At 42.2% G+C, this 19,781-nt stretch overlaps 1 protein-coding gene across 2 annotated transcripts in view; it reads right to left on the reverse strand.

Annotated features, from left to right (window-relative positions):
- The window catches only part of PRR35 (proline rich 35), a 44,674-nt gene continuing 24,893 nt past the window's right edge, over positions 1-19,781 (reverse strand). The window contains exons 2-4 of one of the 2 annotated variants that reach the window (XM_087728818.1): positions 17,311-17,482; positions 5,740-7,477; positions 1-3,823 (exon numbers count right to left, since the gene is read on the reverse strand). In XM_087728818.1, coding sequence (XP_087584944.1) covers positions 2,950-3,823; positions 5,740-7,382 — 2,517 coding nt within the window. In that variant the 5' untranslated portion in view covers positions 7,383-7,477; positions 17,311-17,482 and the 3' untranslated portion in view covers positions 1-2,949. Of the gene's footprint in view, positions 3,824-5,739; positions 7,478-17,310; positions 17,483-19,781 lie in introns of those variants that run through there. The other variant, XM_014075573.2, reaches the window with a different exon arrangement.

The raw sequence follows: 19,781 nt of genomic DNA on the forward strand, positions 1-19,781 counted from the left end.
CGTACCATTTCAGACAAATGGTTCTCCAATCTTTTCTTGAAAACCTCGAGTGATAAGAGCATCCACAACTTCTGAAGGCATGTTGTTCCACTGATTAATTGTTCTAATTGGCAGGAAATTTCTCCTTATTTCTAGGTTGCTTCTCTCCTTGATTAATTTCCATCTGTTGCTTTTTGTCCTGCCTTCAGGTGATTTGGAGAATAATTTGACCCCTTCTTCTCTGTGGCAGCCCCTCAAATATTGGAACACTGTTATCATGTCACCCTCACTCCTTCTTTTAATTAAACTGGACATACACAATTCCTGCAACTCTTCTTTATTTTTAACCTCCAGTCCCCTAATCATCTTTATTGCTCTTCTCTGCACTCTTTCTAGAGTCTCAACATCTTTTTTATATTGTGGTGACCAAAACTGGAATATTCCAAGTGTGATACTACCCAGGCATTATAAAGTGGGTACTTCACAGGAAAATCTCCCATTCAAAATGAGCAAACCTCATGAACATTACGTTCCAATTGTTTTTAATTGAATTGTCTATATTTTTGTACATATTTCCAACGGTGGACAATAAATAACACGCTCTCTCCCACCCTTTCCCTCTTTCCTCCAAACACCATTCCACATTATAAATAAATAACTTTAGGACACATGTTCTCCCTCCCCCCCCCCAGTGATTGTCAGTGGTTGACACACACAAGAAGTGCAGTGGAAATTTGTCCCAGCTTTGACCGAAGGGTTACATTTGAGAGATGGTTAGAGAGCAAGGAGCGATGGGTATATCGTTGTGGCGTCACACAATTCGGTCTGATGACGAGGAACCATTATGAAAGCAAAAGGATACTGCAGTGGCAAATGCTTTTATTTTGTCCCTAATTTTTGTGTGCGTTTGTACTCAACTTCAGAAGTGTGTTACTGCATCCTCAGCAACGGCGTTGAGCTCTGTGCTGATGAATGTTAGTTTTGGGTCCCCGGGGTGATCCGCCAGTGCTACTGACCAAGACGGCTGGACATTGATGCTTCTAGGAAGTGAATATTTTTGCAATGTTTGATATTTTGCAATATCAAAGAACCCAGGAAACCGCTGGATTCAGGAAACTGTCTTACCATTGTCTAGCTCAGGAGTCAGCAGCCTTAAACACTCAAAGAGCCACAAGGTCCTAAACAGAAGCTCCCCGTTCGATTCTGGAGCTGACCAGAAGTCCAGTTTCCCCACCATAGTGTCTCCTCCTAGCATGGCATCCTTTTTCCTCTGCCGACTGGAAGTCCAGTTCCCCCACCATAGAGTCTCCTCCTAGCCCGGCATCCTTTTTCCTCTGCCGACTGGAAGTCCAGTCCCCCTGCCACCATAGAGTCTCCTCCTAGAACGGCGTCCTTTTTCCTCTGCCGACTGGAAGTCCAGTTCCCCCACCATAGAGTCTCCTCCTAGCGCAGCACCCTTTTTCCTCTACCTGTCCTAACTGAAAGCCCTATCAATTGTGGAGCCGACTGGAAAACCTGCCCTTTGCCATAGAGTCTCCTCCTGGCATGCGGTGTTTCACCCCCCCCAAACCAGAAGCTTCTCTCAAAATTGTGTCACCGGCCAGTGACAGGGAGCTGCAGCAGAGGGATGAAAGAGCCACATGCGGCTCCAGAGCTGCAGGTTGCTGGCCTCTGGTTTAGCTAGAAAGCTAGTAGGTCAACTAGTTCTCCAATAGTCTCTGAGAATCCTTTGCTTCCTTTTCTGTAATCATCTTTTCCTAAAGAAGATGAAAAGTGTGATGAGGTCCCGTTTAATTGTCCTCTCAATCTTTGAGAAGCCTACTGTAATTTGAGGGCAGAGATTTTGCTTGGAAAGGTCTATCTCCATCGTGAAAAGGCCAGAACGATTGTGCCTAGAGGCAAGGATGATTAAATCAATCTGCAATGTCCAGAAGATTACCTCTCATGTAAAAAAGCTTGTCAAGGAAGGAGAAAAGTCTTCGTATTTGCTCAGAACTCTTCTACCCCAACAAAGCTTCAGGCAAAATTAAAAATGGTTCCCCATCATTGCTCGGCACTGAGATAAGTTATATGGTGAATTCCGGAGGAAGAATTTAAATCAAAAGAAGAATTTAAACGCAAGCAGGGACTAGGAATGGGATCCCTTTAGAAGAACCTGGACAACCATAGTGGGTTCTGGAAAAAAAAGTGATTTCTCATGCATGCTCTTTAATTGTTTTCTGCCAAAAAGGCAACTGGGATTGTAGTCAATCCACAACTTATCTTGCAGCTCTTTTTATTTGGGTTCAGAGAGACTACCGTTGACTCTGGATTCTTGGGAAAAGGAACGCTATCCAGAAATTGATTGATCCCAAGGAGATTTGGCATCAGACAATGCTTCTTGTTCAAAGGCTGGTGCGGTGGCCTAGAGTTGGAGCTCTTGCCTCACAACCAGGAGGCTGTGAGTTCAATCCTAGGCAGAGGCAAATATTTAATCTCTCTGGGCAGAATATATCTGCTAAACAAAACTCTGCATGGGTGACAGGAAGGGCATCTGGCCATTTAAAATACTCTGCTAGCTCCATTCAGTTGACCAGACTCCACCCTGCAAAGGATTATGGAGTCTTAAAAAGATGTTGAGGAATGCATCTTGCTGAACCGGCCAGGGAAGAGTTGGGTTGGATCTTCTAAAATGCAAAGGCACCTGTCCTCCTGAACCCCCCCCCCCAATATCACCTCTCTCTTACTCTCTCTTCCCACTCCGCTCACCTTGTCCAGGTCTGCAGAGTGAGGATGCCATGAGAAATTCTACTAATGGAGAAACAGACCTTGCCGAGTTGCATGTCATTCATAAAACGTGGACGAGAAATGCTTTACAAAACCCATCTGGATCCTCAATGTTCCAAATACTATAGTGACGGACCAAAGGGTTTCCCAATTTGACTGTTCTTCTTTCTTTGGGCTCAAAGGGCAAGTGTGAAGTTTTGGACTCTATACCTCATCGGTCTCACTGGTCAAATTGCAGGACAAAGAACATGGAATTGCCCGGCATCCTATCGGAGTTTCTTCAGTCACAGAAAGTGGTGGGGCTTGGTTACCATTTGATCTTCCATCGGTGCAGAGCAGGACACTGGAATCTGCCTCGCATTTGGTAGTATGGCTGTAATAAGGTTCCATGACGTGCCTGAATTCTAGTGGGATGTTGAGGGGAAGCACTTCGGCCTTGATTACGGCTCCCAGGTGGGTCTCAGAAGAGGAATTTTGGACGTTCTTGGAGTGGCTCATCTTGATGAGCAGGTCAATGGTTTTATTCTGTGTCTCAAGGAAACCACCGGAGACCTTTTCTAGATCGGCTTCGCCCACCTCCAAACATGTATTGTCTTTGCCTTGGGCTTTCTCTCCCTGGATCCCAGCCTTGGACTCTTTCTTGTCTCGGTGTCCTTTCTCTGGATTCTTTGAAGACCTTTTCACCGAGAGGTCCAAAGGACCTTCATTGAACTTGTTGGCCTTCTCTAACGCCTGGTGGATATGGAAAAGTTCCTGCCGGATTTTGACTAACTGGTCCCTAAGTTGCTTCTGTGCGGGAGTGTCCTCTTTTGCCAAATGGGAGAGCTTCTTCTCCACCTTCTGGTACTCTTCCAAGGTTTTTGACAAGTCTCCAATGAGCACTGTAGTCATCTCTTGGTCCCTTGGACCAACAGTTATGACTTGATCATTGTTTGGCTTTAAAAAGGTCTGGTCTGAAGCTGTAATTAACCCAGAGCCCCCAGTTTTCTCCTGGCCTTCAGAGATGTTGTCATGAAGTTCTACCTGCCAGTGGTCCCTGGTCTTTGACGCTTGCATCGGTGTAACTTGCAAACCACTGCTGGGAGAAGTGGGGAAAAGCAGATAGAAGGAAACTATTAATAACATAGAACAAAAGGTTGAAGGAGTGTGCAGAATCCACTATCTAACCATGATTTAAGGTCTCTTTCCTTTTCTCAAATTGTAGTATACAGAGCAGGCTGCATTACTATTACTATTAGTCTTCTCATCGTTCCTATCGCCCATCTCCTCCCACTTATGACTGCAGGATTGTAACTTCGTTGCTTGTATCCTTACGATTTATATTGATATTGATTGTTTAAGGTTGCCAACCCCTATCCTGGACAGAAGGGTCAGACTAGATAACCTGCAAGATTTCAAGCCACTTTACAATTCTGCCAACTTTGTTGCTTGTATCTTTACGATTTATATTGATATTGATTGTTTCCTGATTGCTTATGTGTACCCTATAACTATCATTAAGTGCTGTACCTTATGGTTCTTGATGAAAGTATCTTGTCTTTTTATGTATACTGAGAGCTTATGCAGCAAAGACAGATTCCTTGTGTGTCCAATCACACTTGGCCAATGAAAAAGTCTATTCTATTCTATTCTATTCTATTCTATTCAGAGTAAAACCTGCAATCAATAAGGTAAAGGTTCCCCTTGCATGTATGTGCTAGTTGTTCCTGACTCTAGGGGGCGGTGCTCATTTCTGTTTCAAAGCCGAAAAGCCAGCGCTGTCCGAAGACATCTCTGTGGTTATGTGGCCGGCATGACTAAATGCCCAAGACACATGGAGTACTGTTACCTTCCCACCAAAGGTGGCCCCTATTTTTCTAATTGCATTTTTACATGCTTTCGAACTGCTAGGTTGGCAGAAGCTGGGACAAGTAACGGGAGCTCGCTCTGTTATGCAGTGCTAGGGATTCGAACCGCTGAACTGCCGACCTTTCTGATCGACAAGCTCAGTGTCTTAGCCACTGAGCCACCACGTCCCTTCAACACAGTATTGCAATCAATGCAGGCTGATAATTACACACCATACAACAAGCCCAATTCTTATATTATGAATTTTTTGCATACTATACATATCAAAGCAGAAACCATGGGATCCTCATTTTAAGAAGAGTCCATGGCTTCCCTAAAAGCCAGGAGGACTCATTGGAGAAGACCCTCATGTTGGGGAAGAGGGAAGGCAAAAGGAGAAGAGGACTGCAGAGAATGAGATGCTTAGATAGTGTCATCATCAACACAATGAACATACATTTGGGCAAACTTTGGGAGTGCTGTGGTCCGCCAGTGGAACTGGCAGCAGATTCGGACAGTGAAGAGGTTGGGGAGGAAGATGGGCCAGTCCTGGAGTCTGGGGAAGACTCTGATGAGGGCTCTGTGTTGGAGGCAGAGATGGGGTCAGGGCCATATGCCAGTTATCAGCTGCCTTCGGAGTCAGACATCAGTGAGGCAGCTGAAGAGCTGGAGCCTGTTCCCAGTGTGCGCATGCGCAGAGTTGCCAGACGAAGGGAACAGCTAAGGAAGAGGGGTGGACTTGGGATTAAGGCCACAGGTGGACGTTGAATGTCCCCTCCCAAAGGAAATAAAAGAGGAGCGCCAGGGGAGTGGAGTTTGCAGGAGATAATTAGTTCATTCCTGCATTCTTGCCAAGTATTGCGGCGTCTGAAAGATATTGGCCTGGCCACTCTCCAAGCCTGATAAAGGTCGGTAATTGTGAACTATCTTGAAAGACTGTGGGAGAGGAAAGACTTTGCTGAAAAGGAATTCACTGTAAATTAAATAAAAGGATTTTATCGGGACGAGGACTCGGCTTCGTGCTGCTGGGGAAGCCTAGGTCAGAACAGGGAGACAGAGGTAGACAGGTGGGCCTGGTCTCTTATGATCCATGGGGGTCACAAAAAATCAGACACAGCTTAGCAACCCAACAGCAACCAATGAATGGAGAAACAGAGCACATCATACCTGGCTGGGTAGATCTCTCTTTCTGGTGTTGTCATATCAGGGCTCGTCAACTCAAGGCCGCTCTTTGCAAACTTCCTCTTCAGGTTACTTGGGGTGACCCCGCCATTGTCCAAGCAAGCAGCTCCATGGACCTCTGTTTTCTTGAGGCTGGTGGGGAGAAGGGCAGCCCCCTCTTTGATGCCCAGTAGACCCTGGTAAGCCTCAGGAGACGGCTTCCTGCAGAGATGGCCAGCAGCGGCCAGTAAGGAATAGCTTTCCCTTTCGTGGATCAGCCATTTCTTCTCTTCCTCCTGCAGGAGCAATCTTTTGTGGCCCTGCTCAGGAAGAGGCTCTTCGCGGACGCTTTTCGGCCAAGGGAGGCCCGTCTTCAGCACCGGGGCTTTCAACATGCCTCCCTTCGAGAGGTCCGCGGAAGTCTGAGGCTGGAGGGGAGCAGGGACGGCTGCTGCAGGCAGTTGTTGAGCCTCCAGCTTGGCGGCAGCCATCTTGTTTTCTGCCGAAGTGAAGGAATGCTCGAACAGCAGAGGGTAGTAGAAGCGCGGGAGGAACGTGGACCTCTCGGGGTTCTGTAAGGGTTGCAAATGAGCCGAATGGGGGTGCATCAGCTGGGCGGTGGAGGCCAGGAAAGGGAATTGGGCCAAGTGGGGATGGGAAGTGGCCCCGCCGGTCACCGAAGGGCTGAAATAGGAGAAGAGGTTGGGGGCCAGCGGGTAGTTGATCCCCAGCAGAGAGAAGTTGAGGCCTTGAGATTCGGGGAAATCCCCGTAAGCTGGAGGAGGGTAACAAGGGATGACGTTGCCATCGTTACACGGAGCCAGAACCCCGGTGGTGCTTCTCCGTTGCCCGTTGGCCACCAGCTTCCATTGCTCCATGAAGACCCCGCCGCCTCCCGAACATTTGGAGGGCACTTTGCACTGCTTTGGTTTGGGGTCCATCTCCATGGAGGGCATCTCCTTCCCTTTGGCCATGTGCTTCTTCAAGGAGAACACGTCCGTGATGATGAAGTCAGGAGTGGGGTCTTTCGAGGCCTTCTCCTGCTTGTTTTTCAGCTGGAAAAGGAGGGTGTTCACATCGGCTTCGGAGGTCTCCCCGGCGGAGAGGGTCCCCTTGACCATCTCCTTCTTCTCCGCTGTGTCTACCTCCTGCAGGAACCTAGATAACTCTTCCTCCTCCTCCTCTTCCTCCTCTTCCTCCTCTTCCTCTTGGAACTGGCTGGTTTCGTCGCTCATCCTTTCCGAGGAGGCGGTGTCCTCGGTCACCTTGCCTTCCGCGCCATCTCGGTCTGCTTCACGTTTGGAGTGGGTGGCCTCCATCACCATCGTGTCGTAGGTCTCGGGCTCCTCCTGCCTCTCCCGGATCCGAGAGGTTTCCGTGGCTTGCAAGAGCCGGAGTTCTGGATGGAGGAGACCCCCTTTCTTGTAAGGCCAGTCCGATTCGATGAGCAGAGACAAGGAATTCTTACAGAGGCTGTACTTCATGTGGTTGTAGAGATGCGATTTCTCCATACAGGTGAACGGGCACTGGAAGCACTTGTAATTGTACGGTTTCCCCCAGGGACGGGGGATGTAATGGGGCTTCTTAGGTTTGCGCTCCTTGTGCTTGTAGACTGGAGCCAGTTTACAGCCTGCTTCATCCTTTGACATGGCTGCTTCCAACCCACCTGAACTTCAGGGATCTGTTGCTGGGCACCAGGCATTCACCCCTTCACCCCAGCTTGCTCGGCTCTTTTCAGCTGACTCTGAAAAGAGAGAAATCAAAATGGTGCGTTTAGAATAGAATAGAATAGAAGAAAGGGATGGGTATAGAATAGAATTAGAATTAGAAGAGAAGAGAATAGAGAATAGTATAGAAGAAAGGGATGGGGATAGAATAGAATATAATTAGAATTTAGAATAGAATAGAGAATAGAATAGAATAGCATAGTTAGAATAGAATAGAAGAAAGGGATGGGAATAGAATATAATTAGAATTAGAATAGAATAGAATAGCAGAATAGAATAGAAGAAAGGGATGGGAATAGAATAGAATTAGAATTAGAATAGAATAGAATAGAATAGAATAGAAGAAAGGGATGGGGATAGAATAGAATATAATTAGAATTTAGAATAGAATAGAGAATAGAATAGAATAGCATAGTTAGAATAGAATAGAAGAAAGGGATGGGAATAGAATATAATTAGAATTAGAATAGAATAGAATAGCAGAATAGAATAGAAGAAAGGGATGGGAATAGAATAGAATTAGAATTAGAATTAGAATAGAATAGAATAGAATAGAATAGAATAGAATAGAAGAAAGGGATGGGGATAGAATAGAATATAATTAGAATTTAGAATAGAATAGAGAATAGAATAGAATAGCATAGTTAGAATAGAATAGAAGAAAGGGATGGGAATAGAATATAATTAGAATTAGAATAGAATAGAATAGCAGAATAGAATAGAAGAAAGGGATGGGAATAGAATAGAATTAGAATTAGAATAGAATAGAATAGAATAGAATAGAAGAAAGGGATGGGGATAGAATAGAATATAATTAGAATTTAGAATAGAATAGAGAATAGAATAGAATAGCATAGTTAGAATAGAATAGAAGAAAGGGATGGGAATAGAATATAATTAGAATTAGAATAGAATAGAGAATAGAATAGAATAGAATAGTTAGAATAGAATAGAAGAAAGGGATGGGAATAGAATATAATTAGAATAGAATAGAATAGAATAGAATAGAATAGCAGAGTTAGAATAGAATAGAAGAAAGGGATGGGAATAGAATAGAATATAATTAGAATTTAGAATAGAATAGAGAATAGAACAGAATAACATAGTTAGAATAGAATAGAAGAAAGGGATGGGAATAGAATATAATTAGAATAGAATAGAGAATAGAATAGAGTAGAATATAATAGAATAGCAGAGTTAGAATAGACTAGAAGAAAGGGATGGGAATAGAATAGAATTAGAATAGAATAGAATAGAATAAAGGGATGGGGATAGAATAGAATATAATTAGAATTTAGAATAGAATAGAATAACATAATTAGAATAGAATAACATAATTAGAATAGAATAGAAGAAAGGGATGGGAATAGAAAATAATTAGAATTAGAATAGAATAGAGAATAGAATAGAATAGAATAGAATAGCAGAGTTAGAATAGAATAGAAAAAAGGGAGGGGAATAGAATAGAATTAGAATTAAATTAGAATAGAATAGAATGGAATTAGAATAGAATAGAATAGAATTAGAATTAGAATAGAATAGAATAGAAGAAAGGGATGGGGATAGAATAGAATATAATTAGAATTTAGAATAGAATAGAGAATAGAATAGAATAACATAGAATAGAATAGAAGAAAGGGATGGGAATAGAATATAATTAGAATTAGAATAGAATAGAGAATAGAATAGAATAGTAGAGTTAGAATAGAATAGAAGAAAGGGATGGGTATAGAATATAATTAGAATTAGAATAGAATAGAGAATAGAATAGAATAGTAGAGTTAGAATAGAATAGAAGAAAGGGATGGGTATAGAATATAATTAGAATTAGAATAGAATAGAATAGCAGAATAGAATAGAAGAAAGGGATGGGAATAGAATAGAATTAGAATTAGAATAGAATAGAATAGAAGAAAGGGATGGGGATAGAATAGAATATAATTAGAATTTAGAATAGAATAGAGAATAGAATAGAATAGCATAGTTAGAATAGAATAGAAGAAAGGGATGGGAATAGAATATAATTAGAATTAGAATAGAATAGAGAATAGAATAGAATAGAATAGTTAGAATAGAATAGAAGAAAGGGATGGGAATAGAATATAATTAGAATAGAATAGAATAGAATAGAATAGAATAGCAGAGTTAGAATAGAATAGAAGAAAGGGATGGGAGTAGAATAGAATATAATTAGAATTTAGAATAGAATAGAGAATAGAACAGAATAACATAGTTAGAATAGAATAGAAGAAAGGGATGGGAATAGAATATAATTAGAATAGAATAGAGAATAGAATAGAGTAGAATATAATAGAATAGCAGAGTTAGAATAGACTAGAAGAAAGGGATGGGAATAGAATAGAATTAGAATAGAATAGAATAGAATAGAATAAAGGGATGGGGATAGAATAGAATATAATTAGAATTTAGAATAGAATAGAATAACATAATTAGAATAGAATAACATAATTAGAATAGAATAGAAGAAAGGGATGGGAATAGAAAATAATTAGAATTAGAATAGAATAGAGAATAGAATAGAATAGAATAGCAGAGTTAGAATAGAATAGAAAAAAGGGAGGGGAATAGAATAGAATTAGAATTAAATTAGAATAGAATAGAATGGAATTAGAATAGAATAGAATAGAATTAGAATTAGAATAGAATAGAATAGAAGAAAGGGATGGGGATAGAATAGAATATAATTAGAATTTAGAATAGAATAGAGAATAGAATAGAATAACATAGAATAGAATAGAAGAAAGGGATGGGAATAGAATATAATTAGAATTAGAATAGAATAGAGAATAGAATAGAATAGTAGAGTTAGAATAGAATAGAAGAAAGGGATGGGTATAGAATATAATTAGAATTAGAATAGAATAGAGAATAGAATAGAATAGAATAGTAGAGTTAGAATAGAATAGAAGAAAGGGATGGGTATAGAATATAATTAGAATTAGAATAGAATAGAGAATAGAATAGAATAGTAGAGTTAGAATAGAATAGAAGAAAGGGATGGATATAGAATATAATTAGAATTAGAATAGAATTAGAATAGAATAGAGAATAGAATAGAATAGCATAGTTAAAATAGAATAGAAGAAAGGGATGGGAATAGAATAGAATTAGAATTAGAATAGAATAGAGATTAGAATAGAATAGCAGAGTTAGAATAGAATAGAAGAAAGGGATGGGAATAGAATAGAATTAGAATTAGAATTAGAATTAGAATAGAATAGAATAGCAGAGTTGGAAGTGACCTTGGAGGTCTTCTAGTCCAATTCCCTGTTTAGGCAGGAAACCCTACACCACTTCAGACAAATGGTTATCCAACATCTTCTTAAAACTTCCTTCCTTCCTTCCTTCCTTCCTTCCTTCCTTCCTTCCTTCCTTCCTTCCTTCCTTCCTTCCTTCCGTCCATCCGTCAGTCCGTCCGTCCTCTCTTATTCCTTTTCTCATTTTCCTTCCTGGTGGTTACAATGCAGCATTGCAGTCTAACTCTGCCAACTGCCAGAAGTTCGATCATGTCGGGCTCAAGGTTGACTCAGCCTTCCCATCCTTCCGAGATCGGTAAAAGGAGGACCCAGATTGTTGGGTGGGCAAATAGGCTGACTTTATAAACTGCCCAGACGATGCTGTAAAGCATTACGGGACAGTATATAAAGTCTAAATGCTATTGCTATCTCTGTAGGCCACCATTCCTAACCCAGCCAGTGGGGCAAAACCAGTGTCTTTAAAAGCAGCATCTGATCTCCCGCGTTCCTGCAGCTCCCTTTTTATTATAACCCCCGAAGGCAGAAGCTCTCCAACAGCTTGTTCTAGGGGAAGCTGCCCTAGGCATCCTTTGAATTAAACAGCAGGGTTAAAGGCCATTAAGTACAACAAAGGAATTGAAAAAAACGCCCATTAACGGCAACAAAAGAATGAAGAGAGGAACTTTCTTCCACAGCCAGCGAAGGTGAATGGCTCCCTGGTTTTTGCACACCACTTCTGCTTTATCTCGGACACTTGCTAAATATCTGCAAGGCAAGCGCCCGGCTGGGGGGAAATCTCTCTGTCCACCATGTCAATTTCAATCAGCTTTTCCTTTGGGTGAGGCTGTTGAACTCGGTTTGTCAAAGGCATTGTGTGAAAAAAAAACAGAAAGGAAGGAAGAAATGGGTATCTATCAAATTTACAGCACATTTTTCTAAACCTTTCATCGAAAATGGTTGGCTAAGGTCATCTTCGCCAACAGTTGGTGCATTCCAGATATTCTTTTCATGAATGGACAGCTTGCATTCCCTACGGAGTTTTGCACCACTGATAACAGCGTTTAGTGTTCCTCTAATGTTTGTAAGGGACATGGCGGCTCAGCGGCTAAGACGCTGAGCTTGTCGATCAGAAAGGTCGGCAGTTTGGCGGTTTGAATCCCTAGCACCGCCTAATGGAGTGAGCTCCCGTTACTTGTCCCAGTTTCTGCCAACCTAGCAGTTCGAAAGCACGTAAAAAATGCAAGTAGAAAAATAGGAACCACTTTTGGTGGAAAGTGTTCTGTGCGCCTTCGGCATTTAATCATGCCTGCCACATGGCCACAGAGACGTCTTCGGACAGCGCTGGCTCTTCGGCTTTGAAACTGAGATGAGCACTGCCCCCTAGAGTCAGGAACAACTAGCACATATGTGTGAGGAGAACCTTTACCGTTAATGTTTGTAAAATCTCCTTTGAGCCAAGTTCGTCCCCTGTGACTTTTTTGGATACCTTGGCAGAGCATGGAAAAAGGTGCACCACCATTTCTGGGGTGTTTTTTTTCCTCCAACTTTTCATTTAACCTACAATGTTGGGAGTCCCTGGTGGGTCTCCAGGCAAGTTCAATTTCTGGTCAGTCAGATGCACACCACACAATTTCAAAAGTATGAATTTCCTGTGACAACTAGACAACTAGTAAAGAGAAGGACCAGGAGAGACAGGATAGCAGTCTTCCAACATTTGAGGGGCTGCCACAGAGAGGAGGGGGGTGTCAAGCTGTTTTCCAAAGCCCCTGAAGGCCAGACAAGGAACAATGGATGGAAACTGACCAAGGAGAGATTCAACCTGGAAATAAGGAGGAATTTCCTGACATTGAGTAGAATCAACCAATGGAACAGAAGTTGCCTTTGGAAGTTGTGGGAGCTTCATCACTGGAGGCTTTCAAGAAGAGGCTCGACTGCCCTCTGTCAGAAATGGTGTGGGGTCTTCTACTTGGGCAGGGGGTTGGACTAGATGACCTACAAGGTACCATCCAACTCTGTTAATCTGTTAAACCCTGGTTGTCCAGTCCCATTTTGAAATTCTCCCTGTTTGATCAGCACCGAAGGAAGATGCAAGAGGCAAAATGGAAGTCCTGGACCAGACCTGACACCTTCGAGAGTCTCTCCTTTGAGGGATAGGAAGAGGAGGAGAGAGGGTGCAAAGGGGAAGAGGTAGAGAGGAGTAGGGGAGAGGAAGGGGAAGAAGGAAAGGGAAAGGAAAGGAGGAGAGAAGAAAGTAGAGAAGGGAAGAAGGGAGGAAAGGAAAGGAAAGTAGGGTGGAGGCCAAACAAAATAGGTGTTATGGGATGATAAGCCCTCTGGAACGAGCTCCCCGTGGAGATTCGGACCCTCACCACCCTTCCGGCTTTCCGCAAAGCCCTTAAAACCTGGCTGTTCCAACAGGCCTGGGGCTGACGAGTTCCCCGTCCCCGCTCAAATTGTGTGGCTGTTGATTGTTTTTAAATTGTTGTAGTTGTTTGTCCGTTGTTTCCCTCTTGTTTGTATCCCCCCCCCCTTACTTTGGTTTGTGAGCCGCCCCGAGTCCCTCTGGGAATAGGGCGGCATAGAAATGCAATAAATTAAATCAAACCAAGCAAAGCAAACTCCAGATAGCTTATGAATGAATGAGCAAGGAATGTTACAACTTGTTTAAAGTTAGCTTTACAAAAGGGGAGTTAGAGTAAAAGCGAGGGATGATGCTAAAGTTAATTTATTTTAGAATATGGTTGTTAAATGTTTATACCCTGTATTTGCTCTGGGAGGTTGTTAGGGGGGGAGGGAGGGGGAGGGGATGTGGGGGCGGGGGCGGGAGGTATATATATGTAAAACTCTTTAAAACTTTCAATTAAAAAAAAGATAAGCAAAGCAATCTCGATCATATATTTTAATTTTTATACATGGAAAAATGAATGATTAAAAGTGTTAAAATGTGATAAGAATAATAAACCTCCCAGATTCAAAACAGGTGTTGAGAAGCTTGCTCGGTAAGTCGTTTTACCCCCCCCCCAGCAGATATTCTGAATCGGAGCTTTTTCTCCACCTGCCACAACGCGTTATTTCCGGCAGGTGAAGGAGACAAAGCATTTTGGGGACGTGTCCTGTGGGGGGCCAATGCCACGTCAGTGCTTTCACACCTGTGCAGGGGAATTGCAGGATCCCTTTGCCACGAGCGAGTGGCCTGGGGATAGGGGGCAAAGGGGGGGCCAGGAAGCGAGGAAGTGGAAGCGGAGATACAACGAAGAGAGAAGAACTACACAAACAAACAACCTGCCCTCTAAGTTGCCATCACAGGCAGTGTTGTGGTTGGTGTGCCATGCTGCTGATTCGATTGTTTAATGTACACAGTTTCCAACCTTATTGCTTGTCTCAACCCCACCTCCCCCAGGCACCCCAATGCTGCATTCATGAATATCAAAGAGGCCCATTTAATTATAAAGACCCTAAACTCAAGTAATCTTTCTTTCTCTTGTTTCTTTCCCTCCCTTCCTTTCCTTCTCCTTTCCTTTCCTTCTTCCTTCCTTCCTTTCCTTCTCTCTTCCTTTCCATTTCTTCTCTCTTCCTTCCTTTCCTCTCCTCTCCATTCCTTTCCCTTCCTTTTCTCCTTCCCTCCCTCCCCCTATTCTCCTTTCCTCTCCTCTCTTCCTCTCCCCCTTCCTTTTTTTTTTTGAAGACCCATCAAACAAACTCATGTTTTGCAGAGGACAAGACAATCATACATGGACTTCAACTCCCAGATTTCCCCAATCCCCAATACTGGGAGATGAAGTCCATATATCTTAACATTGCCAAGGTTAGGAACACACAGTTCTAGAGGACCCCATGTTTTTTGTCTGGTCCTAACTGGACACTAGATGTCACTACATCTTCGGCCGAGGCATCTTCTACTATTGAAGCCTCAACATCAGCTGCTTTCCTTTCACTTTATCAGTAACATTTCCCATCCAGTTGCTTTGATAGCTAGGATGAGTAATCCAGTGGCTCTCCATGAGGGCTTGGACATCAGAAGTTGTGTCGGCTAGCATTGATGGGTGTTGGAATCCTAGAGGATTGGGAAGGCCTCCTGGTTTAGTGCTCACTGGGTTAATTAAAGACATCCACTTGAGCACCCTTCTCCCCCAAAATGTGGGATACAAATATTGAGAACAGGCCTTCGTTGCAGGAATCCACCTGGTTCTTTGAGGCAACGGGCTGTACATTTCCTTGATTTATGTAGATCAGTGGTAGTCAACCTTTTTCTACCTACCGCCCACTAATGGATCTTTCTTGATGGAAAAATTTTCTTACCGCCCATCAGTTTTTGTGCACGTGCGGAATATTTTTTAGAAAGGAGGGTGTTTTTTTAAAAAAAGAAATGTACGTACATTTATCTTTTTATTTCTACTTTATGCATGTTTATAATGTTTTTAACTTTATGAGCCAGACTAAACACTGCTTACTCTCCTCCTTTATTTTATCCCCTTTTCTCTATTTTTCTTCCCTTTTTTTGTCAATTTTTTTTAATCTTTTCCTTTTTATCTCCTTTTTTTAAACCTTCCTTAGGGCAATGTACAAAAGTAAGGCTGAGCTAGTTAGCCCACTTACTATTATTAGCCAACCATTCTCTCCTGCCTATAACTTTTCTTTCTCCTATTTTGCAACTGCTCTGTTCGGCTTCTGCCTGTCTCTGCTATCCACTCCTCCCCTTCCTCTTCCCACGTGTTTGCTTCTCCTATTTTGCAACTGCGCACTCGCTCAAAAGGAGGTTTTAAGTCCCTACTGCCCACCTGGAATCCCGAAACGCCCACTAGTGGGTGGTAGGGACCAGGTTGACGACCCATGATGTAGCTCATAGGATTGAGACAGATCCTGAAGAAGAAACTCAAATACTTTGGCCACCTAATGAGAAGGAAGGACTCCCCTTTCCCATGCTGGGAAAGATGGAGGCCAAAAGAAGAAGGGGACCACAGAGAATGAGGTGGTTGGATGGAGTCACCAAAGCAGTCAGGCTCCAGAGGATGGTAGAGGACAGGAAGGCCTGGAGGAACATTGTCCATGGGGTCACGATGGGTCAGACCAACAACAACAATAGGATTGTTGGTTTTAATACATTTCCTTGGTTTTAATACATTTCAGACTGTGTTTGATAAAAAGCTATACCGTGTACGGGCTCTGGGAAGTCGGGGGGGGGGGGAAGGGAGGTGGGTCCTAGGGGGGAGGGGGGAGGGGGGAAATATAGTATGTGCTGGATTTTAAAGTGATTAATATGATTGCACTTGTATACTGTTGCGTTTTTAATTCTAGTGTAAAAATAGGAAGCTGAATATATTGATAGATAGTAGAAATACACCGAAGGGAGGAGCAGAAGGAAAGAAGAAAGAGGGGTAGAGAGGGTGGGAGAGAGGATAGGAGGGAGGGTGAGAAGGAAGGGAGGGAGTGTATTGGGAGAGAGGAGTGATAGAGGGGGAGGGGAAGTAGGGTAGAGGGGAATGTTGGAGGGTAGAAAGGAAAGTTGGAGGGGGGGTGAAAGAAAGGGTGTATGGAGGGTTGAAGTGGTATATTGGGTTTGTATTTTGGGGAGTTTTGTTGACAAGGATGGCTGTGTTTATTGTTCAATGTTATATGGCCCCGGTTATGCACAGTATATATGTGACCGTATGAAATGAAAATGAAAAATGAAAATAAAACATATTTACAGAACAATAGGATTGGGAAAACGCTTGGAAGATTTCTAGCCCAATGTCCTGCCCAGAGTAGGAATCTTCAATAGCTATTATATACCGCTTCATAGGGCTTTCAGCCCTCTCTAAGCGGTTTACAGAGTCCGCATATTGCCCCCACAGTCTGGGTCCTCATTTCACCCACCTCGGAAGGATGGAAGGCTGAGTCAACCCTGAGCCGGTGAGATTTGAACCGCTGAACTGCAGCTAACAGTCAGCTGAAGTGGCTGCAGTACTGCACTCTAACCACTGCGCCACCTCGGCTCTTCAGACTATTCTAGACAAAGGCAATTTGTAAACGATTCCCATATCTTTCATAATATATAGGTCTTCTGCTTCATGAAAAAAACACACACCACCTGGTGGAATTTAATGAAGAACTCGAGGCTCTGATTTTTAAAATGGTATAAGAACTTTTTTGCAAAAAAAAAAAAAAAAGGTAGGTCCTCCTGCAATGCCCTGACTTATCGTAGGTTGATGCCCCCCTCCCCCCAGGTAGGCCAGATTAGGAAATCAACACCACAGGAAGGCTAAAACTACATTTATTGAAACTGGCTGTCATCCCAGAATTTTGCATATTCTTTTATGGACTTTTTGCAGAAAGTGGGAAAAAAATGAAATGGTGATTTCTGGGTTTGTGATTAGAAAAGGATGAATGTGGTTTAGCAGCGAACTATTGATCCTTTTAAATAGGAAGGATTTTTCTAACAGCTGAAAGAAGATGATATACATAGTGTCTTTCATTCCCCCCCTTTTGATATCTTCTGCAGTTTTATCTTTTAAAAAAAAAACTTTTTTGGCTTTCGTACTTTTTTTTTTTAACTGCAACAAAAATTTCTAATAAAACTAAAGATCTATACAGGAATGCAGAAGTCTCCTCACCAAGTGGCCTTGGCACTCGACCGGTTGAAATCCCGTAGTAGCTGCTCTTCACATGAATTTTCTCTTCTTCAGGTTCTTGGTTTTCAAAGCGAGCCAAGGCTGGAGGCTCTTCAAACGAAGGATGCTTTCAAAGAGAGGCCCATCCCTTTATAAAGTAGGACACGGGGCTAACCTGCAAGAGAAGGCAAGAAGGTAAGAAGGTCGCTCCTGTTGGACTAAATTAACTACTGTAGTTTCTACACTGGATTCTTCAGGGGTTCTTCAGTACTGGAGCCAATCAATACTGATGTTGCAACTGGGGCTTCTAGGCATTCCCCATCTCCAAAACAGGAAGTTCGAAGGCACCTGAAGTTAGATGTGAGCATCAATTGAAGCCTTTGTAGGCACCGGTGCTAACAAATGTCAGATTTGCAGGCGCCCCATCACTGGAGGTTTTAAAGAAGACATTGGACAATCAGTTGTCTGAAACGATAAGGGTCTCCTGATTGAGAAGGGGGTTGGACTAAAAGAATAGAATGGAGTGGAGTGGAATGGAATGGAATGAAATGGACTGGACTGGACTGGAATGAAAAGGAATGGAATGGAATGAAAGGCATAGACTGGACTGGACTGGACTGGACTGGACTGGACTGGACTGAACTCGACTAGACTAGACTAGAATAGAATAGAATAGAATAGAATAGAATAGAATTTATTGGCCATGTGATTGGACACACAAGGAATTTGTCTTTGGTGCATATGCTCTTAGTGTACATAAAAAGACAAGATATATTCATCACGAATCATAAAGTACAACACTTGATGATAGTCATAGGGTACAAATAAGCAATCAAATCATACTAGGAAACAAACAATATAAATCATAAGGAATGGAATAGGATAGGATAAGATAGGATAGAATAGAATAGATACAGAATAGAATAAAGAATAGAATAGAACAGAATAGAATAGAGGTGGTGAGCGTGGTCACCTCATGGCTGCTGCTGGGTCGCCATATTTTTGGGAGGGCTTATTTTTGGGGGATGGCTTATTTTTGGGGGATGGCTTGTTTTTGGGGAAACAGGGTATATTTTAGCCTCCAATCCCCTAATCTTTGCTGCTCTTCTCTGATGACGAGGAAACTACATCTATATAGCCTCCATGTTCACAGGTTTCTGGATACCAGATTTTTGAGGGGATAAAGAACACAAAAAGAATATTGTTTTCACATTTTGCTGATAAATTGCAGAAACATTGGTGCGTTAAGGAAGAACAGGAGCATAACACCTATATTTAAAAAAGCAGTAGGATTCTGATTAGTGGTTATGATTGCAACCTTGATTGTTTTGAACTCCTCCCTGGTTGAAAAGATAACTAACACAACTCACAATGGTTTTTTTTTTTTAAAAAAATGTTTTATTGGTACATTTTTTCTTTTAAAGACATAAAAAATTCCATGCCTATCTGAACAGCATGTTGTCTGGGCACAATTAATTTTAAGTAAAGGCAATAACCATAACCATACTACTAATAAACATATCAATATTAATCCCAAGCAGTAATACAATTAGTTTAACCAGCTTGCAAAGTTTTCAATACACATTTTTATTGTCTTTTTAAATTCTGTTTAGTTTCTATCCTCTCTTTCTGTTAGTTAACCATTGGTAAAATAAATCCCATGTTTAAAAAAATCTGTTTCTTCCTTTTCTTTTATCTTAAATGTCAATCTATCCATCTCAGCACATTCTATTTTTTTTAAATTACACTTTCATCTGTCGGGATCTCATCATTTCCCCATTGTTTTGCAAATACTATTCTTCCTCAACAATGTTGTAAGGCAGCCCCTCTGGATTTGCATCAGTTTATACTGGCTTGTCAGAAGAAAATTTGGGAGCAGGCAGAGAGGTCATTTAAGGCAGGATAAGAACCCACAACCTTTAACCTAATCTTAAATCTCAAGGTTTCTTTATCAGTTCCTGGTCCTTTAACTTATTGACAGAGCTGTAGGTAACACAATCTTGCTTTCCCTCCAGGCTTCCAAATAACAGAATTAACAGAATAACAGTTGGAAGGGACCTTTGTGCTAAAATATATGAAGAACGATTGCAGGAACTGGGTATGTCTAGTTTAATGAAAAGAAGGATCAGGGGAGACATAATAGCAGTCTTCCAGTATCTCAGGGGTTGCCACAAAGAAGAGGGAGTCAAGCTATTCTCCAAAGCACCTGAGGGTAGGACAAGAAGCAATGGATGGAAACTTATCAAGGAGAGAAGCAACTTAGAACCAAGGAGAAATTTCCTGACAATCAGAACAATTAATCAGTGGAACAGCTTGCCTCCAGAAGTTGTGAATGCTCCAACACTGGAAGTTTTTAAAAAGAGATTGGACAATCATTTGTCTGAAGTGGTCTAGGATTTCCTGCCTAAGCAGGGGGTTGAACTAGAAGACCTCCAAGGTCCCTTCCAACCTCAAAAATAATAATAAGACCTCCC

Source organism: Thamnophis sirtalis, unplaced genomic scaffold (genome assembly GCF_051295495.1).
Source record: "Thamnophis sirtalis isolate CommonGarterSnake01/CBP01778 unplaced genomic scaffold, rThaSir2_p1.2 scaffold_14, whole genome shotgun sequence".
Taxonomy (NCBI): Eukaryota; Metazoa; Chordata; class Lepidosauria; order Squamata; family Natricidae; genus Thamnophis; species Thamnophis sirtalis.